The following is a 14,985-nucleotide window of genomic DNA, read 5'->3' as shown; positions in this document are numbered from 1 at the left end:
ATTGCTCACAGCTGCCATTAAACAACAACCAGACAATCATTCACAACATCCACAAACTACAACTGGACAATCGATCACAGCTTCCATTAAACTGCAACTGGAAAATCGCCCGCAGCTTCCATTAAACTACAATCAGACAATTAGTCACAGCTTCCATTAAACTGCGGCTGAACAATCGCTCACAGCTTCCACTAAACTACAACCAGACAATGAGTTACAGTTCCCAGTAAACTATAACTGGACAATCGTTTGTAGTGATCTCTGTATATCAATATACATGATCAATCTATGTAAAGCTAGTACAGGCAATTGAACATAGATATCTCACTATCAGGACCTATATAAATAGTTTTCCCGCTCTTTCTAAGAGGAGTGTGTATGAGGAGTGCAGAGAGAACAGACATAGGAAAGGTAGAGAGTGAAGAGGTTATTAGTTATCAAAGTATTGTATTGTATAATTTAATTAGTTATCTCTACAATTGTTTCTTTGTTTTACTAGTTGAGTATTAAGTAAAAAGAACTCACAATATTTATTTATATTACTCAATAAATTAGTTTATCTTTACAAGAAGACCACTGCTCATTTCAACAACCCGGCTGGTTCAAAAGAGTAATATATATATCGCACAATGTAATATAACATCGTTCACAGCTTCCACAAACTACATACAGACAATCAGTCACAGTTCACATTGCACTACAACTGGACAATTGGTCACAGCTTCCATTAAACTACAACTGGACAATTGGTCACAGCTTCCATTAAACTACAACTGGACAATTGGTCACAGCTTCCATAAAACTACAACTGGACAATCGCTCACAGCTTCCTTTAAACTAAACCAGACAATCGCTCGCAGCTTCTATAAAACTACAACCGGACAATCGCTCACAGCTTCCTTTAAACTAAACCAGACGATCGCTCGCAGCTTCTATAAAACTACAACCGGACAATCGCTCACAGCTTCCTTTAAACTAAACCAGACAATCGCTCGCAGCTTCTATAAAACTACAACCAGACAATCGCTCACAGCTTCCATTAAGCTACAACTGGACAGTCGGTCACAGCTTCCTTTAAACTAAACCGGACAATCGCTCACAGCTTCCTTGAAACTACAACCGGACAACCGCTCACAACTTCCATAAAACTACAACCGGACAACCGCTCACAACTTCCATAAAACTACAACCGGACAATCGCTCACAGCTTCCATAAAACTACATCCAGACAATCGCTCACAGCTTCCTTTAAACGAAACCAGACAATCGCTCACAGTTTCCATAAAACTACAACCGGACAATCACTCACAGCTTCCATAAAACTACAACCGGACAATCGTTCACAGCTTCCTTTAAACTAAACCAGACAATCGCTCACAGCTTCTATAAAACTACAACCGGACAATCGCTCACAGTTTCCATAAATCTACAACCGGACAATCGCTCACAGCTTCCTTTATATTAAACCAGACAATCGTTCACAGCTTCCATAAAACTACAACTGGTCAATCGCTCACAGCTTCCATAAAACTACAATTGGACAATCGCTCACAGCTTCCATGAAACTACAACCGGACAACCGCTCACAACTTCCAAAAAACTACAACCGGACAATCGCTCACAGCTTCCATTAAACTACAACCGGACAATCGCTCACAGCTTCCTTTAAACTAAACCAGACAATCACTCACAGCTTCTATAAAACTACAACCGGACATTCGCTCACAACTTCCATAAAACTACAACCGGACAATCGCTCACAGCTTCCTTTAAACTAAACAAGACAATCACTCACAGCTTCCATAAAACTACAACCGGACAATCGTTCACAGCGTCCTTCAAACTAACCCAGACAATTGCTCACAGTTTCCATAAAACTACAACGGGACAACAGCTTCCATAAAATTACAACTGGACTATCGCTCACAGCTTCCATTAAACTAAACCAGACAATCGATCACAGTTTCCATAAAACTATAACTGGACAATCGCTCACAACTTCAATTAAGCTACCACTGGACAATCTCTCACAGCATCCACAACTACAACTGGATAATCGATCACAACTTCCACAAACTGCAACCGGACAATCGCTCACAGCTTCCATTAAACAACAACCAGACAATCGCTCACAGCTTCCATAAAACTACATCCAGACAATCGCTCACAGCTTCCTTTAAACTAAACCAGACAATCGCTCACAGTTTCCATAAAACTACAACCGGACAATCACTCACAGCTTCCATAAAACTACAACCGGACAATCGTTCACAGCTTCCTTTAAACTAAACCAGACAATCGCTCACAGCTTCTATAAAACTACAACCGGACAATCGCTCACAGTTTCCATAAATCTACAACCGGACAATCGCTCACAGCTTCCTTTATATTAAACCAGACAATCGTTCACAGCTTCCATAAAACTACAACTGGTCAATCGCTCACAGCTTCCATAAAACTACAATTGGACAATCGCTCACAGCTTCCATGAAACTACAACCGGACAACCGCTCACAACTTCCATAAAACTACAACCGGACAATCGCTCACAGCTTCCATTAAACTACAACCGGACAATCGCTCACAGCTTCCTTTAAACTAAACCAGACAATCACTCACAGCTTCTATAAAACTACAACCGGACATTCGCTCACAACTTCCATAAAACTACAACCGGACAATCGCTCACAGCTTCCTTTAAACTAAACCAGACAATCACTCACAGCTTCCATAAAACTACAACCGGACAATCGTTCACAGCGTCCTTCAAACTAACCCAGACAATCGCTCACAGTTTCCATAAAACTACAACGGGACAACAGCTTCCATAAAATTACAACTGGACTATCGCTCACAGCTTCCATTAAACTAAACCAGACAATCGATCACAGTTTCCATAAAACTATAACTGGACAATCGCTCACAACTTCAATTAAGCTACCACTGGACAATCTCTCACAGCATCCACAACTACAACTGGATAATCGATCACAACTTCCACAAACTGCAACCGGACAATCGCTCACAGCTTCCATTAAACAACAACCAGACAATCAATCACAGCTTTCACAAACTACAACTGGACGATTGATCACAGCTTCCATAAACTACAACTAGACAATTGCTCACAGCTGCCATTAAACAACAACCAGACAATCACTCACAACATCCACAAACTACAACTGGACAATCGATCACAGCTTCCATAAACTGCAACTGGAAAATCGCTCACAGCTTCCATTAAACTACAATCAGACAATTAGTCACAGCTTCCATTAAACTACAGCTGAACAATCGCTCACAGCTTCCACTAAACTACAACCAGACAATGAGTTACAGTTCCCAGTAAACTACAACTGGACAATTGTTTGTAGTGATCTCTGTATATCAATATACATGATCAGTCTATGTAAAGCTAGTACAGGCAATTGAACACTAGACATCTCACTATCAGGACCTATATAAATAGTTTTCCCGCTCTTTCTAAGAGGAGTGTGTATGAGGAGTGCAGAGAGAACAGACATAGGAAAGGTAGAGAGTGAAGAGGTTATTAGTTATCAAAGTATTGTATTGTATAATTTAATTAGTTATCTCTACAATTGTTTCCTTGTTTTACTAGTTGAGTATTAAGTAAAAAGAACTCACAATATTTATTTATATTACTCAATAAATTAGTTTATCTTTACAAGAAGACCACTGCTCATTTCAACAACCCGGCTGGTTCAAAAGAGTAATATATATATCGCACAATGTAATATAACATCGTTCACAGCTTCCACAAACTACATACAAACAATCAGTCACAGTTCACATTGCACTACAACTGGACAATTGGTCACAGCTTCCATAAAACTACAACCGAACAATCGCTCACAGCTTCCTTTAAACTAAACCAGACAATCGCTCGCAGCTTCTATAAAACTACAACTGGACAATCGCTCACAGTTTCCATAAATCTACAACCGGACAATCGCTCACAGCTTCCTTTTAACTAAACCAGACAATCGCTCACAGCTTCCATAAAACTACAACCGGACAATCGCTCACAGCTTCAATTAAGCTACCACTGGACAATTGGTCACAGCTTCCATTAAACTATAACAGGCAATCACTCACAAATTCCATTAAACTACAACAAGACAATTGCTCACAGGTTCAATAAACTACAATTGTACAATCACTCACAGCTTCCACTAAACTACAACTAGACAATTGTCCACAGCTTCCACTAAACTACAACAGTGTGCAATTCAAAATTACTTTGTTGCCTGCAATGCCTTTTGGGAAGTCCTGAGGTGCTGAGAGATTATGTAATTTCAGGATTTTCATTAAATGCCATGGGTAATTTCTTACAACTTGCTCTCTCCCAAAATCTACTTGGTTCTTAAAATTTGTAAAAATGATTTACAAAACATTTTGAATTCAAAATTACACAGAGTTCAATAATATTCAACTTTTCACCATACAATATGGAGGTGCCTCAAAACACACTCATACATTTGATATTTACAATGTAGATTGCATGTCAGACATACAGCTTGAAGTGAAAATGTTTCAAATTAAATATTAAGGAGAATGCAATAGAATTCAAGTGTAATTTGTTACCCTGACCAGCACAAGGTGGAGATAAAGTAACAAGTGCATGGAAAACAATGTGGAACATGTTGCTTCATAGTTGTGGTCATAATAGATCACAATGGGAGTTAAAGAGAGGAATTATATAAAACCTACAAGTCAGAAACAGGCCTACAGGCCCATGTTGGTGTTCTACCCATCCCTCTACATCTCACCCTATCAACAAATCCATTCACTCCCATCTCCCTCATGTGCTTATGCAACTTCCCCTCAAATGCGTCTGCGCTATTAACGTCAGCAACAAGGAGCACGTCCCATATTCTAAACATCCTCTAAATAAAATTACAAAGTAAAGGGTTTTCAACTGAATTCTTTTTCCTCATTCTCCCACATGTATGACTCCTATTTACCCCACGCCCCCACCACTAAGGGGAGACATCTTCTCCACAACTACCTAATCAAACCCTCCCAAAATTTTAGAGGCCTCGGTCAGGTCATTTGTCAGCCTTCTCTTAATTAGCTCAGTTAGCTGGGCATCTACTTCATGATGCGGAGAGGCTCCAACAGCGTGGGTTCAATTCTCGTACCAGCTGTGGTTATCCATGAAGGCCCTGCCTTCTCAACCTTACCCCTTGCCTGAGGTGTGGTGGTCCTCAGGTTAAATCACCACCAGTCAGCTCTCCCTCTCCAAAAAATGGGGAGAACAGCCTACAGTCCTTGGGGACTGTGGCAACTTTCATTGTATTTCTTAGAGATAAAAGCCTTCATATTAGCAGTCTTCACATATTGGCTGCTGCAGCCTTCATATTAGCTTTGCCATCTCAGTTCTGGTACCATTCCTGTAAAATCTGCTTTTTCCCTCTCTCCAGTGCGTACGCGGAGAAGAGGTCTAATCTTGATTTGGGAGAGCAAGGGAAAAATCCAGCTAGTTTAATTCCTATAGTCACTTCCTGATCAACAGTACCCAATAAACGTGGAGGCAGCTGCAAACTTGTCCTTTACTGATTATCATAGGGATCTTCGAGTGATGGAGAAGGTGGGGGGTGGGGGGTGGGGGGGGGGGGGTGGGGGTGGGGGGGGGGGGGGGGGAATGAGAAGGAGAGGCAGATGTGAACGAATGAAAGAGGAAAGAGAAATAAATAAAAACAACAAGGGAAGAGATGAAAGCTGGAAATTACTCCGAGATCTGAAGAGTTATTATCGGGAGTCTCCCACTCGTCGTGGTTGGGCGCTGTAATCCGCAAGGGACATTCACGCTGAAGGCTAATTGAAAGAGACCACAAGGCAGTCCCACATTGCGTGTAGTGTTGCACTCACATCCATGTACTGGGATAAACAACCCGGCCTTCCAGCCTCTCCAGCACTGTGTTCTTGTAAGGAAACCTGCCCATGTCACAGTATGCTCCTTCACTTTGCATGCTGTGAAATAGGAAACCTGGGAAAGGGGAAAGAAGAGGTGATGGGGTGGGGATGTGGGCGAGCGGGGGGGGGGGGGGGGGGGGGGGGGGGCTTGTTTGTGGAGTAACTAACTCTATCCCTCCGTGGCTGATTAAGAACAGAACCTTTAGCTTTGACGGCTTCCTGTACGGGCAACTGAGAGGCCGAGTATTTGAGATGCGGTTTCAGTAAGTACTTCCCCACACCCAAACATCTGGCGAACAGCCTCAGGCACAAACTGTCTTTACTTTAAGAAAAAGAATGACAATTACCAATTCATAAGGGTGGTTAGTTGAATGGCAAATACAAATCACAGAGTCCAAGACACACTCTTGCTCCCTGAGTCCATCTCCGCCATATTTCAAACTATCAAAAGATTAATCCCTTTGAGAAGTCTCTACATTTATCAAGAAATAAACTCCACATCTGGGTTATTTGTTAAGCATCATTAAACATTTTAAAGTATTTTTCACTAGCATTTTCTTTGTCGTTCCTGAGGTTGTGAGAGAGTGAGACCGGAGTGTGCAAGTATGAGATAGTACTCGCTAGTCAGTAAGTGAGTGGAATCGCTGGGTACGTGAGATTGTGAGTGTTTGAGTCATTCTCAGAGTGAGTGAGATTGTGAGTGAGTGAATCCCAGTGTGAGTGAGACTGTGAGTGAGTCCCAGAGTGAATGAGACTGTGAATGAGTGAGTCCCAGAGTGAGTGAGATTGTGAGTTAGTGACTCCCAGAGTGAGTGAGACTGTGAATGAGTGAGTCCCAAAGTGAGTGAGATTGTGAGTTAGTGACTCCCAGAGTGAGTGAGACTGTGAGTGTGAGTGAGTCCCAGAATGAGTGACATTGTGAATGAGTGAATCCCAGGGTGACTGAGATTGTGAGTGAGTGAGTCACGAGTGAGTGAGATTGTAAGTGACTGAGTCCCAGACTGAGTGAGATTGTGAGTGAGTGAGTGAGATGGTGAGTGAGTCCCAGGGTGAGTGAGATAGTGAGTGAGTGAGTGAGATGGTGAGTGAGTCCCAGGGTGAGTAAGATTGTGAGTGAGTGAGATAGTGAGTGAGTATGTTCCACGGTGAGTGAGATTGTGAGCGAGCGAGTCCCAGAGTAAGTGTGAGCACTGTAGTGAATTTGCAATATTGTGAGTTTTTGAGTATGTTAGTGAATGAGTGAGATTGTGTGTGTGAGAAATGTGTATGAAAGTGCTGGTCTGAGTGGGTGAGCCTGAGAATAAACAAGAATATGAGTCAGAGTACATGAATATCGGTGAGATTTTGTGAATGCATGACTGATATTGATCAAGACTGTACAGAGATAAAATCTGTCAAAGTTGCAAAACGGAATTTGAAGCTAAATATGTGGTCACTGGTATCGACAATGCTACTTTGCTAGAGTATTACAACTATCCCTTGCCTGTTGTAGACAGAAAATACACAGAAAATGTGCGTGCACACACATATACACACTAATACACACACAATCACACAGATTACGAGTACACACAGACACACAGGCACACTCACACAGATCATGTTCAGATACAAACACAGACACACAAGCATGGACACACACACGCACACACACAAGCACAGATGCATATACGGCACACAAACGCACAAGCACAGCACATATACACGCATGCACAGACATTGCACACATACGCACACATATACACACAGAACCATAGGTACACGCATTGCACTCACATATACACATGTACACAAAACAGTCACACATACACACATGTACACACACACATATAGATACACATATATACACAAACACAGACACACTTGGCACACGAACACACAAGCACAGACACATACATTGTACACATATACACACACAAGCACACATATACACACACATAACACACATATACACTTTTAAAAAATAAATTTAGAGTACCCAATTCTTGTTTTCCAATTAAGGGGCAATTTAGCGTGCTGAATCCATCTTTAGGTTGTGGGGCTGAAACCCATGCAGACTCAGGGAGAATGTGCAAACTCCTCATGGACAGTGACGCAGGCCATATCGAAACCCGGGTCCTCGGCGCCATGAGGCAACATTACTAATCACTGCACCACCATGCCGCCCCAGCACACACATATACTTACACACAAACACAAGCACAGGCACATTGCACACATGTACACACACTCACACAAACACAGACAAAGACACAAGCACAGACACACACATTGTACACATATATATACACACAGACGTTTGATAAAGTTTCCCATGGCAGGTTGATGGAAAAAATGAAGTTGTATGGGGTTCAGGGTGTACTAGCTAGATGGATAAAGAATTGGCTGGGCAACAGGAGACAGAGAGTAGTGGTGGAAGGGAGTGTCTCAAAATGGAGAAAGGTGACTAGTGGTGTTCCACAGGGATCCGTGCTCGGACCACTGTTGTTTGTGATATACATAAATGATCTGGACGAAGGTATAGGTGGCCTGATTAGCAAGTTTGCAGATGATACTAAGATTGGTGGAGTTGCAGATAGCGAGGAGGACTGCCAGAGAATACAGCAAAATATAAATAGATTGGAGAGTTGGGCAGAGAAATGGCAGATGGAGTTCAATCCAGGCAAATGCGAGGTGATGCATTTTGGAAGATCTAATTCAAGAGCAGAGTATACGGTCAATGGAAGAGTCCTGGGGAAAATTGATGAACAGAGAGATCTGGGAGTTCAGGTCCATTGTACCCTGAAGGTGGCAACGCAGGTCGATAGAGTGGTCAAGAAGGCATACAGCATGCTTGCCTTCATCGGACGGGGTATTGAGTACAAGAGTCGGCAGGTCATGTTACAGTTGTATAGGACTTTGGTTAGGCCACATTTGGAATACTGCGTGCAGTTCTGGTCGCCACATTACCAGAAGGATGTGGATGCTTTAGAGAGGGTGCAGAGGAGGTTCACCAGGATGGTGCCTGGTATGGAGGGTGCTAGCTATGAAGAAAGGTTGAGTAGATTAGGATTGTTCTCGTTGGAAAGACGGAGGTTGAGGGGGGGGACCTGATTGAGGTCTACAAAATTATGAGAGGTATGGACAGGGTGGATAGCAACAAGCTTTTTCCAAGAGTGGGGGTGTCAATTACAAGGGGTCACGACTTCAAGGTGAGAGGGGGAAAGTTTAAGGGAGATGTGCATGGAAAGTTTTTTACGCAGAGGGTGGTGGGTGCTTGGAACGCTTTGCCAGCGGAGGTGGTAGAGGCGGGCACAATAGCATCATTTAAGATGCATCTAGACAGATATATGAACGGGCGGGGAACAGAGGGAAGTAGATCCTTGGAAAATAGGTGACAGGTTTTGATAAAGGATCTGGATCGGCGCAGGCTGGGAGGGCCAAAGGGCCTGTTCCTGTGCTGTAATTTTCTTTGCTCTTTGTTCTTAGACACACACACACACACACACACACACACACACCAGTAACAGTTTTCAGAATGTACCTACCCAGTAAATCACATCCCTGCAGTTCAAAGCGCATTCCGATCCCGGCTGGAGACCATCTCTCTGGATACACTCGGACAAACCGTGCAGGCACAGGATCAAATCTCCGGATCTCAGGAATGTCGTAGTTCATGTTCCCTTCAAACATCTGAGGGCCATGAGGAGAGATAGGGTGAGCAAAACTAACCAAAGAACCACAACACAGGGGGCACTGCAAACTGACTCTCCTCTTGAACTATAGAGGGCAATAGCTAAATCCTTTGGCTGTAACAAAGAAAAGACTTGCATTTGTTTAGTGCCTTTCTCAACCATAAACTAGCCCAAAAGTGTTTTACAGCCTCACACTGTGCTTTTGTGAAGCGTAGTAGTTACTGTAGGAAATGCTGCAACCAATTTGCACACAGCGAGCTCTCACACACAGAAATTAAATAAATAAATATTGGCCAGGACCAAAGCAGTGTCATGGAATCTTCTAAGTGCACCCGAGAGGACAGTCGAGACTGCAGTTTCACTCGAAAGATGCCACCTTCAACTCTCCAACACACCCTACACACACACCACTGGAGTGTCAGTCTGCAACAGTTTGCTGGGGTATGGGAGCGCTCATTCGTGTTCTGACCTACATCTACCGCTCAATCATCAACACTAAAGAACACAATTTTTGCCCAATATCGCAATGTTGTTTATGGGAGCTTGCTGTGAACAAGTTGGCTGCCACACTTCCCATATGGCAGCTGCGACCATTGTTTCTTGAGGACAATGAAGGAAATGTGAGATGTTCTCTTTTCTCTTTCTTCTTTTCTGGATTGTGGAGTAGACGTAAGTGTTACAAACTGCTCTGAATATTTTATTTGCCATGTAGCCCTTAGCTAGAAATTGGAAATTAAGTCAACTGGAAACAAATTCACTAAATTATTAATTAGCAAACCCAGACAGGCAAGAAGCTTTTTCTCTCATTCTCTGATAATGAAAAATATCTATAAAGGGCATTTTGTTCCCTCCTATTTGATTTTCTGCCTATTTCTTCCTCGGCTGTGATCTTTTTGTCTCGCGTTCTGCAGCTTCAATCATAGAATGGAATCACATAGTGGTGTCGCACAGAAGGTGGCCATTCAGCCCATTGTACCTCTGCTATCTCATGGAAAGGGCTCCTCAATCAGTCCCATTCCCCTCACCCCTTTCCTCATAGACCGATAAATTTCCCCCCTTCGAGTATATACCCTTTAGAAAATTAATTTTGAATCTGCTTCCACTCACTCTTTCAGGCAGCATTTTTGAGATCCCCTCTAACTCCTGCCGCCAGCCAGAAAGAGGGCTAGGATTATTTGTGCATACGCACCTGTGGCAGCTGGTGCATGCGTTAGCTGCTCCTTTCCAACTGGTGGCAGGAGCTTAGTATGTGCGCCTATAATTTTACTGCAGCAGATGATACAGAGGAAAGAAAAATGTAATTTGCCGCCAAAAGTTGTTCCCAATTCCCCATTTGTGATTGGATCTCGATGTTGGGGTCCGTGTGCAGCCTCCTTAAGCTAGACAGACACAGGCCCCTGACATCACTTGAGCCTGAAGGAAACCCTATGTGATAAATGCTTTTGATTTTTTTTTTGAGTATTACCATTCTGGTAAATCTCCTCCACACCCTCTCAAAGGCCTCAATGACCTTCCTAACCCAGAGTGCCCACTTTTGAAATGGAAATGAAATGAAAATCGCTTATTGTCACAAGTAGGCTTCAAATGAAGTTACTGCGAAAAGCCCCTAGTCGCCACATTCCGGTGCCTGTTCTTGGCTGTTTTTGTTGGCCTCAGGCAGTTTCTCTCTGCTGAGACCGCACTTGGAAGGATTTAGAATGGCTGTCCATAGATCGGGGCGCCATTTTGTCTGGCAGGCCCGCTCTTCCTCCTGCCTTGCCCCCCCTTTCAAGCACCCCCCGCCCTCTTTTGAACCTCCCCCAACTGCCGGGAGGCCCTCAAGAATTCCCCCTATAATTGGCAACGGCCTCCCCCTGTGCCTAAACTCTGGCAGTGCCCCTGGCAATGCCACCCTGAACCCAGGGTGGCAATGCGAGGGTGCCTGGGTGGCACTGCCATAGTATAAGAGTGGCAGTGCCAGGGTACCCAAGTGTCAGGAGGAGCGCCAGGGTGGCACCCTTTCCGTTCCTTGACAACCCAGGGGTCTCCAATGGCCTCGGAGACACCCCATTTGTGCGGACGAGTGCTCAGCTGCAGCCTGGTGAGATCTCGCAGGCGCGGTCGGAGATTACTGGGGGCAGGCTCATTTAAATATTCAGATCTTGATATCACCCACGCGGAGCCGGATTTGGACCTCGTCTGTGATTTACCTGTTGCACCCGGATCCATGCCGGGCACAACGTGCTTGCTGAATCGTGCCTACATTCTCACAAGAGAGTGCTCACAACCAAAACTACAACAAAGTTTCCCAATAAAAGTAGGATAATCTTTCCAGCAAGTTGCTGTGAGTGGAGGATAGTTGTGCAACTTATGTATGTAAAATCAACCCCAGTTGTGAACTCCAGATGTGATTGGTGGGGCAATGACCCAAACATCTCCATTCTGACTGGGACTTTAAAAAAATTTGTTCACGGGATGTGGGAGCCTGGCTCGGCCAGCATTTACTGCCCATCGCTTAATGCTCTTGAGAGGTTGATGCTGAGCCGCCTTCTTGAACTGCTGTAGTCCATGTGGTGTATGTATACGCACAGTGCTATTAGGAAGGGGATTCAGGATTTTCATCCAGCGACAGCGAATGAATGATGATCCATCTCCAAATCAGGATGGTGGGCGGCTTGGAGGGGGCTTGGTGGTGTTTCCATGTATCTGTTGCCCCTGTCCTTCCAGGTTGCGTGTTTGGAAGGTGCTGTCAAAGAAGCCTTGGCAAATTGCATAGTGCATCTTACAGATGATATACATTGTGGCACTGTGCTTCAGTGGTGAAGGGACTAAATGTTTAAGGTAATTAATGTTTGAATTTGTGGAATCATTATATGGACTGGTTTACTTTATTGCGCACAAATATTTTGCAAAAGACTGAAGAAATTGATGGGCCCTACCTTATGTCGTGATCCTCCTGATTCCTTCACAAATGTCCAGTTGACTCCATTCATGCTGTAAGCCAATTTAAACTTCCGCACGAAAGCCTTATTTTCCCCTCCTGTCCCACCATCCACCACCGATGCTCCTCGCGCTCCCTGGATGATGATCGCGCTGATGGTCTTTGGGATGGGCAAGGCTACTTGGAGCCATTCTGTGCCAGGGGGAGGATGAGGTTGTCGTGGATACCATCCGGATCGGCTGGCGACGAGACGGGCACTGCCCGATGACCAGTGGTAGTCCCTTGTGGAGGAGGCCGTTATCTGGGAGTCAGGGATGAGTCCGGAAAGCATTCCCAGCATATCGGAGCAAGGTGCATCTATTAAAAGGGAGGGAGTCATTGTGGGGATGGAACTTAAGAAGCCCATGTGGTCTACAACAAATCATCAGGCCTCTCGATACAAGCTACAGATTTATATAATTTCTAATCATGTCCTATTGTTCTCACCATTCCTTACCTCCATACTCTTCTCTACTCCTAAAACCCTCTGAGATATCTGTGCTCTTTCAATTCTGGCCTCTTGAGGAACCCTCAATCTCATTCGCTCCACCTTTAGTGGCTGTACCAGGTCCTGAGCTCTGTGACTAGGAATGGTATCATGGTTGTTGCATTGATGAACTAGTAACCCACAGATATGAGTTCAAATCAGTAATGGTGACTATGAAACTCTAGATCATCATTAAAAACCCAACTGGTTCACTCACGTCCTTTTGAGGAGGAAACCTGCTGGGTTTACCTTATCTGGCCTCTTTGTGGTTTCAGGTTCAAAGCAATATGACTGACTCCTAACTTGCCATCTGAAATGGCCTAAAAAACCACTCAGTTGTACTAAAAAAAATCTGTGATAGACTGAAGTGGTTCAAGAAAGTGCTTCAACGTAATGGGACCGGCTGCATAAATTAAATCTGGCCCGGCGAGTAGACCAAACAAAGGACGATTTTCGGAGATGGGACACGCTCCTGTTGTCATTAGCTGGGAAGGTGCAGACGGTGAAGATGACGGTCCTCCCGAGATTCCTGTTCATGTTTCAATGTCTCCCCATCTTTATTCTGCGGTCCTTTTTTAAACGGGTCAACAAAGTGATCGCTGGCTTTGTTTGGGTGGGCAAGACCCCGGGGTAAAGAAGGTAATGCTTGAGCGGAGTCGGGAAGAGGGCGGGCTGGCACTGCCAAATTTTAGTAACTATTACTGGGCAGCGAATATAGCCATGAGCAGGAAGTGGGAGTTGGGGGAGGGGTCGGTATGGGAGCGTATGGAGGCGGCTTCATGCAGAGGCACCAGTTTGGGGGCTTTGGTAACTGCGCCTCTGCCGTTCCCACCGGCACGGTACTCCACCAGCCCCGTGGTGATGGCGGCCCTGAGAGTCTGGGGGCAATGGAGGAGACATGTGGGAGCAGAAGGAGCATCAGTCTGGTCCCCAATCTGTAATAATCACCGGTTTGTCCAGGGAAGTATGGATGGGGAGTTCCGGATATGGCAGAGAGCAGGGATTGAGAGGATGGGGGATATGTTTATAGAGGGGAGCTTTCCGAGTATGAGGCGCTGGAGGTGAAGTTTGGATTGACGAGGAGAAACAAATTCAGGTATCTGCAGGAGCGGGACTTCCTACGTAAACAGGTGTCGTCAACCTTCCCGCTCCTGCCGCTCAGGGGGATTCGGGACAGGATAGTTTCCAGAGGGTGGGTAGGAGAAGGGAGCGTCTCGGACATTTACAAGGAACTTATGGGGTCAGAGGAGACGCAGACCGAGGAGCTGAAGTGCAAGTGGGAGGAGGAGCTGGAAGGAGAGATAGAGGGTGGTCTATGGGCGGACGCGTTGAGTAGAGTCAACGCGTCCGCAACATGTGCCAGGCTCAGCCTGATACAATTTAAGGTCGTTCACCGGGCTCACATGACAGTGGCCCGGATGAGCAGATTCTTTGGGGTGGAAGACAGGTGTGCAAAATGTGCGGGAGGACATGTCCACATGTTCTGGGCATGTCGGAAGCTTAGGGGATTTTGGCAGGGGTTTGCAGATGTCATGTCCACGGTGTTAAAAACATCGGTGGCGATTTTCGGGGTGTCGGAAGACCCGGGAATCCGGGAGGAGAAAGAGGCAGACGTTCTAGCCTTTGCTTGCCTGGTAGCCCGGAGACTGATACTATTAGCTTGGAGGGACTCAAAGCCCCCGAAGTCGGAGACCTGGCTATCGGACATGGCTAGCTTTCTCTGTTTGGAGAAAATCAAGTTCGCCTTGAGAGGGTCACTGTTAGAGTTCACCCGGAGGTGGCAATCGTTCGTCGACTTCTTCGCGGAAAATTAATTGTCAGCAGAACGGGGGGGGTGGGGGGGGGGGGGGGGGTGCTTAGAGTAGGGGGTTAATAAAGGTGGGACCTGTAAGGGAGGGAGATGGCTTTTGCACTATGTTTATAGTTTC

General features: G+C 45.0%; 1 protein-coding gene across 2 annotated transcripts in view; it reads right to left on the bottom strand.

Moving 5' to 3' along the window:
- The window catches only part of LOC140395287 (neuropilin-2-like), a 181,678-nt gene that overhangs the window by 83,090 nt on the left and 83,603 nt on the right, over nucleotides 1–14,985 (bottom strand). For both annotated transcript variants that reach the window (XM_072482875.1, XM_072482866.1), the window contains exons 9-10: nucleotides 12,530–12,888; nucleotides 9,465–9,609 (exon numbers count right to left, since the gene is read on the bottom strand). In XM_072482875.1, coding sequence (XP_072338976.1) covers nucleotides 9,465–9,609; nucleotides 12,530–12,888 — 504 coding nt within the window. The remainder of the gene's footprint in view (nucleotides 1–9,464; nucleotides 9,610–12,529; nucleotides 12,889–14,985) is intronic.

The sequence above is a fragment of the Scyliorhinus torazame genome, chromosome 2, assembly GCF_047496885.1.
Source record: "Scyliorhinus torazame isolate Kashiwa2021f chromosome 2, sScyTor2.1, whole genome shotgun sequence".
Classification (NCBI taxonomy): Eukaryota; Metazoa; Chordata; class Chondrichthyes; order Carcharhiniformes; family Scyliorhinidae; genus Scyliorhinus; species Scyliorhinus torazame.
This window is presented reverse-complemented; position numbering and strand designations above follow the sequence as displayed.